The sequence below is a fragment of the Platichthys flesus genome, chromosome 8, assembly GCF_949316205.1.
Source record: "Platichthys flesus chromosome 8, fPlaFle2.1, whole genome shotgun sequence".
In the NCBI taxonomy this organism is placed as follows: Eukaryota; Metazoa; Chordata; class Actinopteri; order Pleuronectiformes; family Pleuronectidae; genus Platichthys; species Platichthys flesus.
The window spans coordinates 2,940,523-2,960,592 of NC_084952.1; the positions used below are offsets into that span (position 1 = coordinate 2,940,523).

Consider the following 20,070-nt stretch of genomic DNA (forward strand, 5'->3'; position numbering starts at 1 on the left):
TGACAAAGACACTGATGACTCGTGATTGTGCAAATACAACGTTCACAAATCACAGATGAAAGTGGAGGGAGGCTTGTGAAGCATGTTCAGCAGCTAGTTTGGCTTTTAAAATAAAACGCTGGAGATAAAGAGGAGATAAAGACGGAGAAGTCCTCTGATGATCTCACGAGAGGCTGAAACTTGATAGTCAATGCTTGAAGTTGGAGCCAGAGGAGATAGTGTGCACAGAGGGAACAGGTACGCACATCAGGAACCGTGTGGTGCCTTCAAGTGCTCCTGTATCTTTTAGATCTGAAACACCACGTTAACCTTTCCCAGAATCATAACAACCCATTACAGCTCTTCCCAGGCTACTGTCATGATTTATGAGTTGGTATTTGTAAAGTAAAGGTTTGAAATATTGAGCACCTTTAACGGTTAAAGATAGAAGAGCCTGCTTTGTTTTTTTTTGGGTAGTTACTTCGCTGGCTTCCCATGGATCTGGCTGGAGGAATGTGTGAGCTGGTGCAGGGGGTCAGGCAGCCGGAGAGAAGAGCGTGGAGGGTTGGAAAACTCCACACGGCCTCGAAAACAATGACAGACTGAAAGTGGGTTAGGGTCATCGAGTTGCTGAAGTGATTGGGCAATTGTATTGTACAATGCAGGAGAGAAATACTTTATAGCTTTATGAATCCAAAACTGCTTGTGCAGCTGCACCCCCCCCCCCTTTTTTTGGTTAAACATTAATCTGCAGCCGTGAATATTCAGAATAAACAGAGTATTGATTTGTTTTCAAGATGTTATTGTTTTTCTTTGTATCCAAGGCTTGTTCTGGTTTAGATTGCAGAACTGCAGAACTACATGTGTCCGTCCATATGATCCCTATTATAATAAAGTCATTAATCCTAAGTATTTACCCCCCCCCCCCCCCCCCCCCCCCACCAACCCCACTTCTTCGGGGGTTAGCAGCTCTGTCGTAAAACATTTTGGCAATTGGTACTTATTATGAGTTCCAACCAGCGAGAGTGTGTGTTTTATTAAAGTTAATGCAGAAACAGATTTCTCTGCTTCTCTCCTCCTGCCATGTTTTGAAATGATACCAGAATACATCTCATCATTATCTCCGGCGTGAATGTTTGCGTTTCACCAGTTTTATCGCAGTTTGAAATACAAACGAAGGCCTCAAGGACAAAGTAAGAGGAGATTACTGCGAGCTGCTGTTCAGTGGGTTGGGAGCTTATCTAAAACAAACTCAGAAGCAGACGATAAAGGAAAAGCCAATTGCGCCTTTGTTTACCGGGAGCTGTCGTCCAAACCGTCGCTGGGAACTGTTGTTCAACTCATCGGGGTTATCTGGCGTCCAGGTGCGCTCACCACTGGGCTCGTGTGGAAGAAGATTTCACAGCCTGGGGGAATAAAGCCCTGCCTCGGGCACGGGGACAGTCAGGTTTTGTACAGGGTAAAAAGTGGTGTTATATAATCAAAGCAATCACTTTTCACTGTTGGGGATGAAAGTGTATAAGTGAGGATTTTTTGCTGAATTGATTATTTTCATTAAAATCTGTTAGAGCACTTTCCCGGGGAGAACATAAAATGCTCCGTCAATATGAAGAAGTCTAAAAATCGAAACCCTAATCACCTAATTTTTTTAAGTTAATCGTAATGAGTCTGTGCTCAGCCTGGCGGATAAAGTGGACCTTTTCACAGAGCGAGATTAAACTGGCTCAGATGCATTAGCTGTGGTAGAAAGACTGTAAGTCATTGCAAATGGTGCAGTACTGTATGTCAATAATGTTTTCTTTCCTTATCCCAGTAACCTCCTGAGAACCATGGGAACTGTTAATACAAGTATGCAGAAATGCTCTCCTCGCCCTCTGGCTGCACAGACCACAAGCAGATGTTTTAACATGCAGGACAGTTCACTTAATGCCCATTAGCCGAGGCCATTAAGGGGCCATTTTTTTCTCGGCACTGGGAGGAATTTCCTATTAAAGATCGTTCATTAAGACCGACTGTGATCATTTCAGGGGTTTTCCTATGAAGGATTTCTAAAGGTCTGAGCCGGGAGCATGTGGGACAATAATAAGTGAGGCACTGGAGAGACGTAATACAGATCATTGATGGGCTATAAGGGTGGAAATGATGTCCCCTTTGCTCTCCCACGATTCAAATCTTGTACATTTACAGCCCTTATTGCAGATTTGCTCCTGCTTATTAAGCTCTAATAACCTCTAATGTCAATGGATGGGTTGAATGAGCAGTCAAGCTTCATTGGGAAGACTTGTGCTTTCTTATTTCTTCTTTGAATCGGCACAAGCATTATTTAATGTGATGCATGCATCACATCAGCCATGTTTATACTGACACTATTAAGTTTGAAGTGATTACAGCTGAAATTGCTTCTGCACCAGACACATTAAAGAATGCTAATTGGAATGATTTTTGTTTTGGTTTCGTGCTTTATGGTCTGAATTGATAGCGAACTCCTGCTGATCCTGTCGGCTTCCAGCAGCCAGAGGGGTCGTGCTCTCAATTCCTCTGAAAGGCTTTTCTTCAACACCACAGCTTTACTGTTAATTATCCCATGCCTTAGGAAATTAAAGGTCGGCCTAACCTAATTATCCAAAGGTACAAGATCAGTGGATAAATACTGGGTATGATCTCAAGGTCAGACTCGGGATTATAACTCAAGGGGGACTGTGGGGAAAGTAACACTAATCATTAACTTGGACTCCTTCAACTGCTCCCACCTCTTTTGTGTGTGTGTGTGTGTGTATATATAGAACAAAAACACTATCCTACCAAGTTATTTTTGCAATGCCCTTTTCATCCTCTGCATTGCTGCCACAGGATATATATCTGTTATCCCACTTGTCTAATGTCTTTTTTCTTCTCTTCCAGGTTTCCGTAAAATCAGCCTCGACGACCTACGCAAGGCCTACATCGTCAAGGATGTGCAACAGTACATCCTCCACAGACTGGACCAGGAGGAGGCCCTGAGGCAACACCTCACCAAGGAGACGGCCGAGATGCTCAACCAACTTCACATCAAGAGCAGCGGCTGCTTCCTCTACCTGGAGCGGGTGCTGGACGGCGTTGTGGAGAGTTTCATCATGCTTCGTGAGATACGTGACATCCCTGGGACGCTCAACGGCCTCTACCTGTGGCTCTGTCAGAGACTCTTCGTCAGAAAACAGTTTGCCAAAGTCCAACCCATCCTCAATGTCATCCTGGCAACTTGCAGGCCCCTCACAGTCAAAGAGCTGTACCATGCGGTGTGGACCAAAAACATGACACTGACTATGGAGGAGTTTCAGAAAAAGATGGACATTCTCTCCAAGTTGTTGGTCAATGGCCTCGGGTCAACTAAAATCCTTTTTCACTACAGTTTTGCAGAGTGGCTACTGGATGTTAAGCATTGCACCCAGAAGTACTTGTGCAATGCAGCAGAGGGACATAGGATGTTGGCAATGAGTTACACCTGCCGGGCAAAGCAGCTGAAACCTCTCGAGGTGCAGGAGTTCGCGCTACACCTGGTCAATTCCAATCTTCAGATTGAGCCGTTCAATCTGGCTCTTTGGATGGTTTGGAATGGAACTCCTGCTAGTGACTCCCTGACCACCTCCATACCAAGAGAACAGGAAGTTCTGCAACTTCTGGTCAAAGCTGGAGCTCACGTTAACAACGAGGACGATCACGCCTCCTGTATTGTACAACAGGCCCTGGAGAGAGAGGACTCAATAAGGACATTACTTGACAACGGGGCATCCGTGAACCAGTGTGACTCCAGTGGAAGAACTCTGCTGGCCAACGCTGCATACAGTGGAAACCTTGATGTGGTCAACTTGCTAATATCCAGAGGGGCAAACATGGAGCTGGAAGACAACCACGGACAAACGGCACTTACTCTTGCTGCAAGGCAGGGCCATACCAAAGTGGTCAACTGCCTAATTGGTTGTGAGGCCAACATCAACCACACAGATCATGATGGATGGACGGCTCTCCGCTCAGCAGCGTGGGGGGGACATTCAGAGGTTGTGTCTGCTCTGCTCTACGCTGGTGCCAAAGTGGACTGCGCTGATGCCGACGGTAGAACTGCTCTGAGAGCTGCAGCTTGGGGAGGTCACGAGGATATAGTGTTGAATCTTCTTCAGCATGGAGCTGAGGTCAACAAAGCAGACAATGAAGGAAGAACAGCTCTCATTGCTGCAGCTTACATGGGGCACAGAGAGATTGTTGAGCACCTCTTAGACCACGGGGCAGAGGTTAATCATGAAGATGTGGATGGGAGGACTGCCCTCTCCGTCGCTGCTCTCTGTGTTCCTGCAAGTAAAGGCCATGCTTCTGTTGTGAGCCTTCTGATCGACAGGGGAGCAGAGGTCGACCACTGTGACAAAGACTGCATGACACCCCTCCTTGTGGCTGGCTATGAAGGACACGTCGATGTAGTAGATCTGCTTTTGGAAGGTGGAGCAGATGTGGATCATACTGACAACAATGGCCGCACCCCTCTTCTTGCTGCTGCATCAATGGGCCACGCATCAGTTGTCAACACCTTACTCTTCTGGGGGGCAGCTGTCGACAGCATCGACAGCGAGGGAAGGACTGTGCTGAGCATTGCTTCTGCTCAGGGTAACGTGGAGGTGGTCAGAACTCTGCTGGACAGAGGTCTGGATGAGAATCACAGGGATGATGCAGGCTGGACCCCACTGCACATGGCTTCGTTTGAGGGCCACCGTCAAGTGTGCGATGCCCTTATTGAGCAAGGCGCTCGTTGTATAGAGGTAGATAATGATGGGAGAATACCGCTGATATTAGCTGCACAAGAGGGACATTATGACTGTGTGCAAATTCTTCTGGAAAACAAGTCGTGCATCGACCAGAAGGGATATGATGGGAGGAATTCTCTCAGGGTGGCTGCACTGGAAGGCCACAGGGACATAGTTGAACTGCTGCTGAGCCACGGTTCTGACATAGATTACAAAGACGCAGACGGACGCCCGACACTCTACATACTGGCACTTGAAAATCAGCTGGCCATGACAGAGTATTTCCTTGAAAATGGAGCAAATGTGGAAGCTAGTGACACTGAAGGCAGAACAGCCCTCCACGTCTCCTGCTGGCAAGGGCATGTTGAAATGGTGAGGCTGCTGATTAACTATCACGGTGATGTGAATGCCTGTGACAATGAGAAGCGATCAGCCCTCCAGTCTGCTGCATGGCAAGGACACACCAAAGTCGTACAGTTTCTGATAGAAAGCGGGACGCACGTGGATCATACATGCAACCAGGGAGCAACAGCGCTGGGCATAGCTGCACAGGAGGGTCACATCGATGTTGTGCAAATACTTCTTGAAAATGGTGCTGAGCCCAACCACGCTGACCAGTTTGGACGCACAGCAATGAGAGTGGCAGCAAAAGGAGGCCACTCAATGATCACAAAACTTCTGGAAAAGTACGGGGCCTCAACTTTAAATGGCTCAAATCCATCCCCAGTACACACCATGGAGGAAAAAACACCATTGACTGTGACTGGTAAAATGCAGTCCCTAACCATTAAATCAAGCAGTTCCGGCAGCACTGGGGCAGGAGATATGCATTTGTCTGGACGCGGCTTACCCAACGGACCCGTCCATGCTTTCAGTTCCCCATCAGAATCTCCTGATTCCACTGTGGATAGACAGAAATCCTCTTTGTCGAATAATTCCCTTAAGAGCTCAAAGAACTCCTCCCTGAGAACCACGTCCTCCACAGCCACAGCACAGACTGTGCCCATCGACAGTTTTCATGGGCTGACGTTCACAGAACAAATCCAGCAGCACTCGTTGCCTCGCACCCGGAGCAGGCAGTCCATTGTGTCCCCTTCCTCCACAACCAAGTCCATTGGTCAACAGCCATCATCTCCATCCAATGACTTTGACTGGTCTCAGTTGAAGCCTGGTCTCAAGTCAACAAAGGGAAGTAAGACCGGAAATGGGACATCAAATAGTAAAGGAGGAGACAAGAAGAAATTCAAGAACAGTGGATCGACACAAAGTCAGGTGTTGGAGTACGAGATGACGCAGTTTGACAAGAGGATCGCTCTCAACAAGTCGGTAGCTAACATTTCAGTGAAGGATCCCCACTGCAAGATCATGATCGGTGGTTCAATTCAGCAGGACAGGGGACAGGACCAGGATCAACTCTTTATCCAGCAGCAGAGCTCTGCTGAAAGGAAGAGAAACGGCATCATGACCAACCCCAACTATCATCTACACAGTAATCAGGTTTTCCTGGGTAGGGTATCTGTTCCTCGGGCCGGACAGACCAGAGGCCATCAGGATGTTCTGGAGAACTATCCCATCGGGGAAACCGAGCTCAGCCTTAAACAAGCCCTGAAACTGCAGATTGAAGGATCGGACCCTGGGTTTAACTACAAAAAGGAGACTCCGTTATAACTGGTAAGAGACACTTTTCAAAATGACCCTCCAATAAGTGCTGGTTGAATCACATCAGGCATTTGTCTCGAAGTTGAAATCAAGGTCAGGGAGACGGCACATAGGTAACGCTTCATTCACAGTGGCTGAAATAGAGGCTGATGACAGACGCTCACTTGTTACTGGATCGCACTCAACAGAGCCGTCATTAGCTGGATTTAATCAGACTTGCATGAAGAACGCCGCAATCCGGATGAGAAGACTTTCCTCCCAAACCAAACATTGACCCGAGTCATTCCTATACTGTTGCAGATGTCTTGAGTGCCATTCGTCACGCAGACCATTGGAGGGATTGTGCCAAAGCAAATGTTTTCATCTGCATATCAATAAAAACATATCTTTTCTTTTGTTCATCAGAGGGCGACCTAAAAATACAACCTAGGGAAGATTGTTGATTGCTGCCTGAGGCTCATGTGAACTGATACTTCGACGTGCCTACATCTGTTACAGCCTTCTTCATTTAGTCATGCAAACTATCATTTTAATTTAATGTTATGCTATTTAATAAACAGTGTATGCACTTTTAAAAGACTAAAATGACAGACATGCATTTGTTCTATTTACTTTGTATCCGATCCATGTTTTAAAGTAATTGTTTGATACAAACATCCAATGCTTTTTAATTTTTTGTTTTTATTATTTTACATCATGTCTGGTCTGTCTGTTTAATTTGTTGTTTTTATTTTTTTTTTTCAAACTGACAGCAATGTAACACTGAGTACATTGTCACAAACCAGAGGACACAACAGTAACTGATGTCACAGTATGAACTTAAGCGCATTTATAGTCTGCCTTTCTAGAGACCCCAAATAATCTGTGTTAACCTTGATCAGTGTGCTAAACCTATGTTGTGTGTAATGTATTGATAGCTATGGCAGTTTTACTTCATGAGTATATACAAGCATATTTATTTTTGGAAAAAAGCCACTTTTGCTGCAGCTTGTGTTGCATTAGCTCTATCATGGTGCTGTGTTCAGAAGTTGCCTGCGGTTGTTTTGGACTCCAGATTGTGTCGGCTTTGTGCGTTTTCTGTATTATCACAAATATCTACGAGAGAGATTCAAGGAAAATGTCGAGGGTAAAAAAAGTTAATTTTGTCCCTATGGGATTTTTTTTTTTTTAAGTTTGTGTGTTATGTTTTTTGTGTGCATAAAACATATTTAAATAACCCATTGTGTACTGTTAACAGAGTTTTGGTGCTAAACGCAGCAGTGACTACACAAAAAAAAATGCATTTGTCTGCATTTTGCCGAGTTACATGTTTAACCTACTGCATTGCAAGAAACAGAATCCTGGCTTTGTTTTCTTACTGTCATGTGATCCACCTTCAGCGATTTCCTTGTGGATATTTCAGGGTGATTAACACGAGTTTGAAAGGCAAAATTGTATAAAAAAACACAATAAAAGCCAAAGTTGAAGCAGCGTACTCTGTCCCGCCTCCTGCTGCCTGCGAGGAGCTGAAAATCAGTTCAACAGGACTCAAGCCCGCGGGAGCAGGCGGGGGGGAGGAGGCGCTCGGCCGTGGCACCGAGGGAACTCGAACATCTGTTTCTCATGAACTCTGTGGAGCTGCGTTAGCGTTTACAGGCTGTGTCATATTCTTTTGCAGGCTTTTCATACCGTTTAACAGCGAGCTATTTTTCGCCAAGATCTGGGATCAGGGGGGAGTAGGAACCCATCGCATGCACAAACACTTAAGCCCTAGTGAAAGCTCTCAGCTCTTCAGCACCACAGTAGCTCAAACGTTTTGCTATGAAGGGTCAATAGAAGGATTGAAGGCAGGAGTGAGTCTAGAACCAGTGTTGGAAAACAAACTGTACAGTCTTATTCAGCAGTTCTCTTGTTTGTCTTGACTGTGTTTTGTCTGTCATCTTTGGTTTGACTGTCAGTGATTTGGATTGTAAATAGCTTCCCATGTACATTCGACTTTCAGTTTAAAAGAATTCCTGTATTATATGAAGTGGAATTTTCTGATGTATATTAAAGTGCTTAATAAACATATTTGCTTTACTGCTGAACAGCATCTTTTTGCAGATTTATTCCTAAACAGGATGTAAACAAATACATAAGATCTGTGGAATGAAGTCGATTAATGTTTTATGAGGTTCAAGATATTTAAATTAACATTTTATAACATCTGCAGTTAGTCTGATGGTGGTTTTTCTCTTTTAGTCTTTTCTTAGTCAAATCACCACATCCTCCTAAACTCAAGGCTCATATAAAGTGATAGCTGATTAGAAATTTGGTGGTCAAAGGTCAATATAACACTGACCTTTGGCCATATGTCAATCATTTTATAGGTTTGACAATATTTCATATGACTTTATTGGATAAAATGATGAAACGATGACATTTAATGTCCATAAAGTTAAAGGGCAACCTCACTGTTCTGCATTAACTCTTCTCTGGGCCGTGCTGTTCGTCATAACGGGAGATAGAATCTATATTAAACAGCTGGGGGGGGGGGGGGGGGGGCACTGAGTTGGTAATTTAGAGTGACCACCATGAAACAAGTGACAATATAGATTATATACTGTATAGAAACATGGACGCTCCCCTTACGTGATGCCACATTCTCTTGGTCGCCCCCTGGTGGCGGGTTCCCACATGTCAGTGGGATGAACCAAACTAAAAGTCAAAGTAGCCAACAATTCAAATAATTCTTCTCAGAGATGGTTTCTGTCATTTCAGATGGATCTTATTACACTGATGTATGTTTTAAGGAATACAAATGAAAATTCCCACATCATTATATGTATCAAGTGTCAAACACACTATCTTACATTTGATATTGATATACAGCAGAGCAGGAGCAGCAAAGCTTAGCCTTTAATGAAATCCTTTCAGTTTCCACCACATGGACTTTATCATGTGAGTGAGGACAGACGTGGTTGTGACGTGCACCCTGATTGGCTGGCAGAGGGACATGACTGCGATGTGGTAATTATAGTTTTCATTTGTATCGAGGCTACAAAACCGCCGGCTGTGCTGTTAATACCTATCTCCCTGCTGGCCATTCGATGGTGGACGGCCAAACCAGGACACTTCAGGAATCACAACACAGGCTGGAGTGGAGCAGGCGAGCGTGCCAGTGCACCCCCCCCACCCCCCACCCCCTCCGTCCCCCCAGTTCACTCAGTTCATCACAGTTCAACAGGAGCTGCAGGAGATCAAGCACGGAGAGGGTTCGATTAAGTTTGATACAAATGCTTTTGCAATCTTTCAAAATTACACTTAACGTAATAATAGGTTCTCGGTCAAAGTCAGCTGGGACTGGCTCCAGCCCCCTGCGATCCCAGATTAAACAGCAGCCATGATGGATGGCACTAGAAGCTCGTTCCTCGGAATCGTACGTCCTCAAAAGCCAATTTCAGTTCAGAATCTATGAAAAGCTTTATGGAACTTCAGACGTCCACACTAATAAGAATATTTCGCAAAATAAACTCCTGTGCTCGTTCCTCTTGTCTACGCAGGAACAGAGTTTTACTAAAAACTAAGATTCTTGCAAGCGCAATGTGAGGCTTTTCAAAAACCCATTTCTATCTTAGTACGTAAAAAGGAGCATTTGGGACACGAACCAAAAAAACAACAACAATGGCAGCTTTATACAGATTTCTTCATTTGGTTTGCACTGATTGTTCTAATTAAAAGTTTACAGCTAAACTGGGCATCGCAGCCACTACTATGGACCACAGCCTTCCTCTCTGGTATTTCACAGGTCATCGTTGTAGACTGTATCGCCCCCTACTGGCCAAGTATCTTTGTTTAAGCGTTTGTAGTTGTTTTCGTGTTCTTGTCTGGACGGAGATATTTTGTAAAACAAAGATCTGGTGGATTGAGATTCATTTTATAAACGAAGAGGAAAATATCCGTGCAAAATATATCAGATCATTCGCTCTTGGCCCCGAGAGTGAGGGTTGGATGATGTTGTTACAGTAAATAATTCAGCTCGATCGTCACCACCCAGCGTTTTGTGAATAATGTGCCACAGAACAGCTGAAGTGGGATTCAGACATTTGGACCCTCAGCTCAGTCCTGTCTCCATGTTTTTGAGAGGGTGGGTGTTAATGGCTCGACCATCTGGTACTGATGTCATGTCCTATGCACTGTCCAAGCTTTGGAGAAGCTGCTCAGGGAACCAGCTGCCAGTGGCCACATCTGGTTCTTCTCCAGCCAGGCCCCTTGTTTTGGATACGGTGCTAACAAGCTCCCATGCAACAAACACAACACGGCGACGGTTGAGACCCAAACGTTTCTGTTCCCTTGTGCGTTCAGGGTTTTACTCCACACGTTCACTTCAGCAGATTGTTTCTTTCCTTTAAGAGAGCAGGAGCTAAAATCAGCCGTTGTATTGAAAACCTGTTCCCACATGTCTCCGCGATGGAGCAGAGTAATTATCAAATCAGAAAACGTGTGTTGATTCCTGTGTCCCCGTGTGGAACACTTTCCCAGCCTGAGCTGGGAAGAAGCACTTCACAAGAATGCAAACACTGGAAACATCTCTCTGCAGTTTGGCAGCGCTGCGCTTCCCTGTGTCCTGTTTCCTACGGTCTCTGTGATCACCCTCACTGTGTTTAGCTGATCCCGGTGCAGCTGGTGTGACGAGACACCGACACAGTTTTTATCGGCCTGTGATTTCTACAACTGCAGCGTGAGACCTTACAGATCGTAATGTTCTCAAAAAACAACTCTTTGAATGAAGGAATGAGCACAAAGTCAATGTGAAGCATCAGAGGGCCAACTTTCTAAATGTGTAATAATTACATTTTATAACGATGAGTGATTGGTTGATCTAAATAAGCTGTCAAATGTGTCTCTAATCTTATTGGTTGCCAAATTGAATGGCTTACTACACTATGTAATGTAATTTTCTGACTTCATAATAACATCCTTTCCTCATAGGATGCAGGATACCTTGAAAAATACATTTTAAACTCTGTATGAAGTCATTTTTCTATAATTGATTGTTATTCTATTATTTGTGGATTCATCTTTAAAAAATCCACACTGCACAAAGGTTTAATATTCATAAAAAGAACACATCAGTGCTCCACAGAATTATCTTCAGGGGTTTTAATGCATTTTTTTTTCTTGAGAATGAACTCATCCAATTGCTTTTGAAACAAATCTCTGCGCAAAAATATTTGTATATACATTTGCAAAATCGACCCATTCTCCCCAGTGTGCATGAGTGAGACTGTTTAAGAGAACATCTTGTCAGAGCATTTTTATTCTTCAAATGTTAATTGCTGTTCCGGGAAATCTGGCATCCGCACAAGCATAAATAGTCAACCTCTGCAGATCAGTGCCAGCAGTGATTCTGTGAGCAGGCAGCCAAGTGGCAGCCTCATGCAGAAAGTCTACAAAGGGGTATTTAAATCTGTCCATCCATTTTTATAATGACACAAGTGCAGCCATGCAGAGCCCTTCATCATACCGGGTTTCAAATTATGTGCTGCCAGTGAAGGAGCCAGGTTCGAACTGGGAAATGGAAAAAGGTGAATGTTTCCTTTTTGTCTCCAAACTCAGAGCAATTACACGACAATTCAGAAAAGGAAACGACTGCAATTTAATCGTTGAATGGATATACATGCTGTATTTGAACGTCCAATGACCTTGTAGAGAAATTGTGCATCGAGCCTCAGCTGTTATTAGAGTTACACAGGATTTCTGAGGGTCTCAAATAATTCAACAGATGCAGATGTTTCATTAATATTTCAAGTGTTTGCTGACCTGTTTTTTCGCCTTAGTGCAAAGATCACAGTTGTATTTAAAGGAAAAACAATATTACTTCATAATAAGTGTTTTGTTTTGAGTCCTTTTGTGAAGCTCATACAACAGAGTTTTGTTAGAAACAGGTTCGTTAACAGATGTAATTCTGGAAACAGACCTACTGTTGATCTACAAATACCAGGATGTGAAATATCAGTGTCAGGAAATACTTTCAAAACGAAAAGGTCAGATTGAAAAAAATCACAAAAACTACAAAACCATCCTGGGCCTTGAAAGAACAGATTACATTCAAGGGCGGATACAGGATTTTGTTTTAAAACGTTCTTCAACTATTTTTTATGACCAATAACCATTCACCTTATTTCACCACTTCCTCTTTAGAACTAGACAATCATCTGATTCCATTTTGGTTGTTGGTAGTTTCACCTTTACTGGACAGGTGAGAGTACAGGTAGTTCACAAGGGGACCTTTAGGGTTGTAACATGCAATGACCGGATATTTCAACGATTCTGCAACAAGGATTTTGTTCTGCGCTTCTTACAGTGTTTAGTTTCTCTTTGTGAGAATCTCATCACAGCCAGGACAGAATAAAGATGATAATGAAATCGATCAGTAACTTTTTTTCACATATAGAAACCATGTGTGATTAAAATAGAGTTTAACATCTAACACATCTTCTATTGACTGGCTGATGATATCCATGTAACGCTCGGTACCTCAACTGAGAGATTTTACAAGTTTGTTTACCTCCACTTCATCTTATTATCGATATCAGATCATTATTCACAGAACCACGGATACTTTTGAAACTTTAGTTTTATTGACAACAACGGAGCGTGAGCCTAAAAGCCAGAACTCTCCAATTCCCCTGAAGTATTCAGCCTCTGATATTGATCTCGAACCCCATCAATCCCCTGCAGATACATGAGGATCACTTTGTGCTACGGGGCAGAATCAATCTGAGTTATGGCTCCTATAAACCGCTGGATTCACGTTGTGCCAACACGCAGGAAGACGGTTTCAGATGTTGTTGTGACAAGCGAGTTTTATACCCGTCACTGGCAACTGTTCAAACCCGGAGCTGAACAAGGCCATTCTTGTCCAGGTCTGTGTCAGTGAGGTGCAGCAGGTGGGGAAGGAGTTTATTCATTGGCTTCTGAGCAACTTAGGGTTTAAAACCTGGCTCAGAAGACCTGCTTGTGCTCATCTGTTTTCCCTCAGAGCTCCGACATCCATCAAAAGCTCTTCGGTGAAAGCAAACTCGACAAAAGAAGGAATTAAGAAGATTTTTTTTTTTTTTACATTCAGAATTAGATCCTGCTATCTGTTGCCGTGCAGCATCAACATCAAAAGTTGAATCAAAATTTGTGGAAAAGCTTTGTGCTTAAAAAGAAGACGGCTTTCAAAGCAGTTGATGCTCGACAACAATGCAGCGACTCATGGCCAACAAAGCCGGAGCAGGAGAGATTATACGTCCTGTCCTCCTCTTTGTAGCCTGTTTACATAATCCCTACAGTCTCTCATCAAGGAGCGTGGATGAAAAGCTTTCATCGACTCTCTGTGGAAAACCTGCCGTCGTCTTTGAAGCTCGACACCGCGGCCCGGCGTGCACACAGGTGTTCCACTTTCACTAAACGCTGAGCGGGGTTAATTAAAACTCCCGGTGACAATCTGCAGCCAGGACGTCTGTCCCTGGGGGAGACAAGACACCGAAGCACCACCGGTCCTGTGAGTGTGGGTGAGTTGACCATAGTGCACCGTCATTCTACGCATCATTAATCATTACAGCTGAAGCCAAGGATAATAAATGGACCAGGGCTTAATACAATGAAAGGCCTGTAGCTGCACGGACCCAGATATTCGGGTTTAAGGAAAAAAACAGCAGCTGCCTGTAAATCAGAGAGTTTGGTATTTCATGGCTCCCTGCTCTCTCTCTCTCTCTCTCCATCAGCCACTCTCACATGCAAACCTTGTATCTACACAATGTCAGCTTTATGGAGGACACAAAAAAAATGTCTTTGTTTACAGTGTGAAGACGATCCAGCTTGGAGAAGAGGGGAAAGGGTTCATGAGCCCGAGAGGTCAGAGATTTATCCCAACCCACGAAGCATGTAATCATCCACTCAGCCCCTTCTGGAGTTACACGGTTCGACCTCGACAGGAATGACAGACGTGTGATGGTGGAATCCATCAGAAGCAGCTGGGAATCGAACGCTGTAGATGTGTAACAGGGCAAAAACCATTAAAAAGGACCATTAAAGGAATCTTGACTCAGGACAACAACGATCAGTGTCGCCCCCCGGAACCCACAACCTCCCCCTTCCTTCGTTGGTTCTCCTCCACCTGGACGGAGCAGCAGAAACAGAAGCAGATGAAAAGCAGATTTCCCTCTGCCCATCAGGCTGGGAACGCTCAGCGCCACCTGGGTGTTTTATTGGTACTGAGCTGCTAAATCGGATTATTATGCAGAGCTATTATCGCCGGGAGTTGAGGAAACTTTACAGTTTTGGCAAAGGCTCTCGTCTCTTTCCTTTTTCTCTCTGTTCATTAAACCTCACCTGCTCTCAGTCGCTCTTATCCTCCCATCGTTTTAGTTTTTCACTCTATTTTTTATCTCCCCACCTCCATCGCTTCATTTTGATTTATCTCCCTTTCCTGCTCTGTCATTCCTCCTGTTTTTTTTTCTTCCTATTCCGTGCTCTCTCTGTTCTCATTCTTCATCCTCCGTCTGTTTTCGCTTCTTGCTTTTTTCCTGTCCCCCTGCTTTCGTGGCTTTCATCCTCTTTTTGTAACATGTTCACTCACTGTCCTGTTTTTCTCATCGCTCTCCTTGTTTTTCCCGAAGCTGTTGCTTTTATAGCTCCGTCTCCCTCACTGGTGTTTTATTGCCACCGTGGAATTCTTTTTCTACGTTTAGCCTTCTCCTCTCACTCTTCTTTGTCACATCTGCCTTCGCCGATGCGTTTCCCTCTTTGTCTCTTTTTTGTTTTGCCCTCCCGTGCCTTTTTCCCTTCTCCCTCTGTTCCTCTCCGCCCTCACCACGGCTGCTGCAGAGTTCATCTCAGGACACGACTCTGCTGCTGCTGCTGCACACTCACCGTTGGTCGACCGAATCTAAGTCCTGGGTGTAACGGGGCCCGGGGACAGATGGAGAACAGTGAAGAAGAAACATTCTCAGAGTTTCACTGACACAGACAAAAGGGGGAAAAGTATGGAGAGGACGAGGAGGCCACACAATATCACCGATGGACGCTGTTCACTGGTGATTTGCACATTAACGCATGAGGAAAAGAAGCTGGCCCACACTCTGGCCTCTTGGCTTCAGTTTTGCGATCTGTTTGCTCCCGACTCGCATCTGCCAGCATCTGAATCTGTTTTGTCAAGAGTGTTTAACAGACTTGACCTGATTCGACTTTCATAGCAGATTTTATTCAGCAGTCTGACTGAACATCAGTTGTCACAGCATGGGCCGCGCACCACAACACGGCTGCAGACTGACAGCTCTGATTCAAGGTGGCAGTTTTAAGAATCATATATATATATATATATATTAATTTGTATACGTCTAGCGCTCGTCTACAATAATGCAATAGGAAAAGAGGAAATCAATCTTTGCCAGCACTCGGGCTAACGCCAGGGAGATTGTTTTTTTTTCCATTCAACAGTTGAAATTCAACTCAAACCAGATTAGCCTCACTCGCAGCATTTCTCTGGGGATCAAGCCGGGCCAGGCCGTCGTCTTTCCAAAAGCTGAGCGTGAAAAATATTTCCACAGCTATTGAATCTATTTACTAGGAATGTGGTAATTCATGGTGAGCAGAGGACGATCACCAGGAAAGTTGCAGTTTCAACATTTCCATTTTCACAGAACAACAGGGCCTTTTAGCCTGAAAGTGGTCAGCTAATGATGAGTGGGATTTAATATGTGAGCATGTCTCTGCAAACTGAGAGAACTTGGTAAAGTTAAAGCTGTGATCAATATTTGCACTTAACAACTAAATAGCCGAAAATGGGTCGTCTAAACCAGAAGGTTGTTGGTTCGATCCCCGTGTCCGAACGAAGTGTCCTTTTCCATTCCATTAAACCTCGGGGGTCAAAATTATCAAACCCCTCAAGTCAGAATTTCGACTCGGAAAGTGGGAGGAACCTCACCACCCCCGACTATGTAATCCATGATGGCCGCACAGTGTATCAACATCATGAAGGTTCTAGTTTCTACTGTTTATTATTGTGTTATTATGAACTGCTATTGCTAACAATCGCTAGCTGGCTAACATTAACGTTGCCTTTGTGGGGTTTTAAGCTAGCTTGAGTAGTTTCCTTGCAGAGCCAAGGCAAGGAAACTACTCCTTGTAGTTTCCTTGGCTCTGCAAGGAAACTACAAGGAGTAGTTTCCTTGCAGAGCAAATAACATTTAACGATTCTCTGGGTCATGTGTTCTCTCTGCTACACATCGTCCTCTGAGAGCATCCCAGAGCAGCTAGCATCGACTCCTGACACACTCGGTGCTGATTGGTCTCTACAGTGTCGGCGGCGGCGGCTAACTGAGGTGTCTGTTCACGCCGGAGACCTTCACCCCCCCCATCACGCACATCACCAGCCAAGCTTTTGTGTTTGACACCGAAACCCTGAGAGCAGCTGCTGTTCAACACAACCAGTGCATGACGCCCTGAATGTGGACTCCCCTAAATGTGAGCGAGGCCTGACCCGGCGACCCTGAACTTCCGCACGCTGCAACCTCCCTGCTCATTAGCACCGACCCGATTCCAGGTCAAGAGAGAGCCCCCCCCCCCCCAATCACACTTGGTCTTTTACACACTGTCTTTCTCACCCACATTCACACATACTGTGAGCCTCTCTTTGTCCTGCTTGTTTTATCCCTGACACACACACACACACACACACACGTAAGGACACACATGTTGCTGATCAAGGCGGCCGAGCAGGAGTCTGACCTCATTAGGAATCAGGGCAGCGAGCCAGGGAGAGGCTGTCGGTGAATGACCAAGAAGCTGGAGGGAGCGACAGCAGGAGATGGGAGAGTTCCTCTCTGCTGTGGGGCAACTGGGAGGCTCTGGGTTCGACTCATTCAGGCCATTCTGTAGTTTTGATTTAACCCATTGCTAAGATAATATAAAACAAACTGAAAACAAGATAAGTATGGACTTTATGAATATTAACATGTTAACTAATGAATAAGCTGATTTGATCTTAGTTGCTATGGCAGCAACAACTCTTTGTGTTTTGAATCTGGGTTTTGAATTTATATGAATGTATTTTTGGATATGAGATAGACAGATAGATAGATAGATAGATAGATAGATAGATAGATAGATAGATAGATAGATAGATGGATGGATGGATAGATAGATAGATGGATGGATGGATGGATGGACGGACGGACGGACGGACGGACGGACGGACGGACGGACGGACAGACAGACAGACAGACAGACAGACAGACAGACAGACAGACAGACAGACAGACAGACAGACAGACAGACAGACAGATAGATAGATAGATAGATAGATAGACCGAAAGACAGATAGATAGTTAGATAGAGAGATAGATAGATAGATAGATAGATAGATAGATTGATAGATAGATAGATAGATAGATAGATAGATAGATAGATAGATAGATAGATAGATAGATAGACCGAAAGACAGATAGATAGATAGATAGATAGATAGATAGATGGATAGATGGATAGATGGATAGATAGAGAGAAAGACAGATAGATAGATAGCTTATTGTACATGGTCAGACTGTTCCTGTTCCTCGATGGAACCTTTCTACAACAACCTTTTCAAAGCAAACAGCCTGATTCAAAGCCTTTTTCTCTTCTCCTCCCTCAGACACTAGCGACCATTCATCGGGCCATTTTTTCCACGTCTTTCAGCCGGCATGCCTTTGCATTAGTGGCTGGTGAAAAATCTCTCATTTTCTCATTTCTTTCCCCCCACAATTTTTTCCATTAAACATTTTGCAAGTTGCTGAATGGGAAGAAAGTTCTTTCAATCGCACGCGGGCATGTTCCTACTTACTCGTCTGGGTTTACGACGCTGGTTGACCTCAGCCGGCCGGTTGCTTTATATTCAACAGATACTTTACAGGTAGTCCTCTAAGTAAATGTAACATTTATGAAGTCAAGAGCGGCGACATGCTGCCAAAACGCCAGAGAGTGACAGATTGCCTCAGCGCGGCGAGGATGTATGGGTTCAGTCTCGTCACAATATGTCTGACTGAATGCATTATCAACCTGTGTGCTGGGATCACTCCAATCCCTACCGAGGTCCACAGACAGATTAACATATAAATGAATCTAAAGGCAAGATCCTGCCCTTCATTTCTCATCTGTTTAGGCCCGTGATGTAAAGTCGGGGGGCTTTGGAGGAGGTGTCTCCTGGAATAGATGTCAAGCTTTTATGTCAGAATGTAGAAAACATCTGCTCGTTGTCCTGATCGAGCAGGAACTGATTCCCACTCGAGAGAACGACCTCTGATCCGGGATTTTAAAGTGCTATGTGAATGAATAACAGAAATAAACACAAACTTATTTTCCCAAGTCGTGAAGTTAATTCAGTTTAGTAGTTTTGATTGTTGTTCTGTTGAAACTCAAAGCAGAAGTATAATTAATGCACTGCACGACTTTATATAATACTCTGTGGATTCATTCCTTAATAGAGTGGTGTTCATTTTGCTAGGCATTCTACATATTATGCAATATATGAACACAGTGTCTCTCCCATGAACAAAGGAACTTAATCGGTTATTAAATATTAAAATCTATGTTTCCTCAGTCAGCTTGAAATTACTGGGGCAAAGAGAAATGGCTTCACCTCACAGGTACAAATTACTGTAATACAGAGGCAACACAACACCTATTTTAACAGCTATGTACAGATGACTGTCCAGTGAAATGAGTGGATGTGATGTGCTGACTTCACGGTGCAAATCACCAGCGATTAGTTTCTCTCTACAGCAGCTTTTTAACTCGAGAGCTTAAGCAAACACGACTCTGACTGGTTCGGTGGAAAGCTTTCTTCTAAACCCCGTGTTTGTTGTAGCTGTGCAGTAAACAACCAGCACGTCCAGCGACATCTCCGTATAATTGCACGTTGCGCCCAAAAGAGCTGTTGCTATTTTCATCAGTGCATGTAAACAATGTTTAGCAGATCTACGTGGGGCGACACCGTGTAAAGTGAAACATGGGGAACTGAGCGGTGATCTAATTTTAAAAACGAGAAACAACTTATTTGCCAAACATAGCAAACAACTGTTTGGTCTCGGTTGTTTCTGCTGCAGACGCAGACGCAGCATGAGATATAATAACGCAGCATAATAAGCACTGGACAAAGTGGAAGGACGGTGTGACCTCAGAGGAATAGGACAGTCACACACACACGCAGCAGATTTGAAACCAGACGAGGCTAAGATTTGGAAATTGAGGTGTAATCACTCCCTCGCACACTAAAAGACATATTAACAAGTTAGCAACAGTGTTTTTTAAAGAGACGTTGATATTAAATCAGTTGAAATGGGTTTGTTTCATTCGTTTGCAGTTTGCAGTATAACTCAATGTGTGAGAGTATTTAATAAAACAACTTTAAGTCCGAACTGTCTGAAATATAGGTGGCTGGAATTTGCAGTGGACGGTTTTCAAAGTGTGTCACTTAGACGCTGGAGACCACAGCTCCTGCCCCGTCTCCTCCCAGCAGCCAATCTTTCACCCTATAACCGCTGAGGCTCCTCTACCCTCAACCCTCAAGGTTGTTACCTAACGCTACTCGAGTCGTTTTAAAGCCTCTGGTGGTATCCTGTGTTTTTCTTAGTGTCAGAACTCCAATAAAGAAAAAAAGACCCAAAAGACGTAATAA

The 20,070-nt window shown here is 44.2% G+C and overlaps 1 protein-coding gene across 1 annotated transcript in view; it reads left to right on the forward strand.

Moving 5' to 3' along the window:
* The window catches only part of ankrd50 (ankyrin repeat domain 50), a 35,868-nt gene extending 27,395 nt beyond the window's left edge, over positions 1-8,473 (forward strand). The window contains exon 4 of the mRNA XM_062393998.1: positions 2,881-8,473. Coding sequence (XP_062249982.1) covers positions 2,881-6,416 — 3,536 coding nt within the window. The 3' untranslated portion in view covers positions 6,417-8,473. The remainder of the gene's footprint in view (positions 1-2,880) is intronic.
* Positions 8,474-20,070: the final 11,597 nt, after the last annotated feature.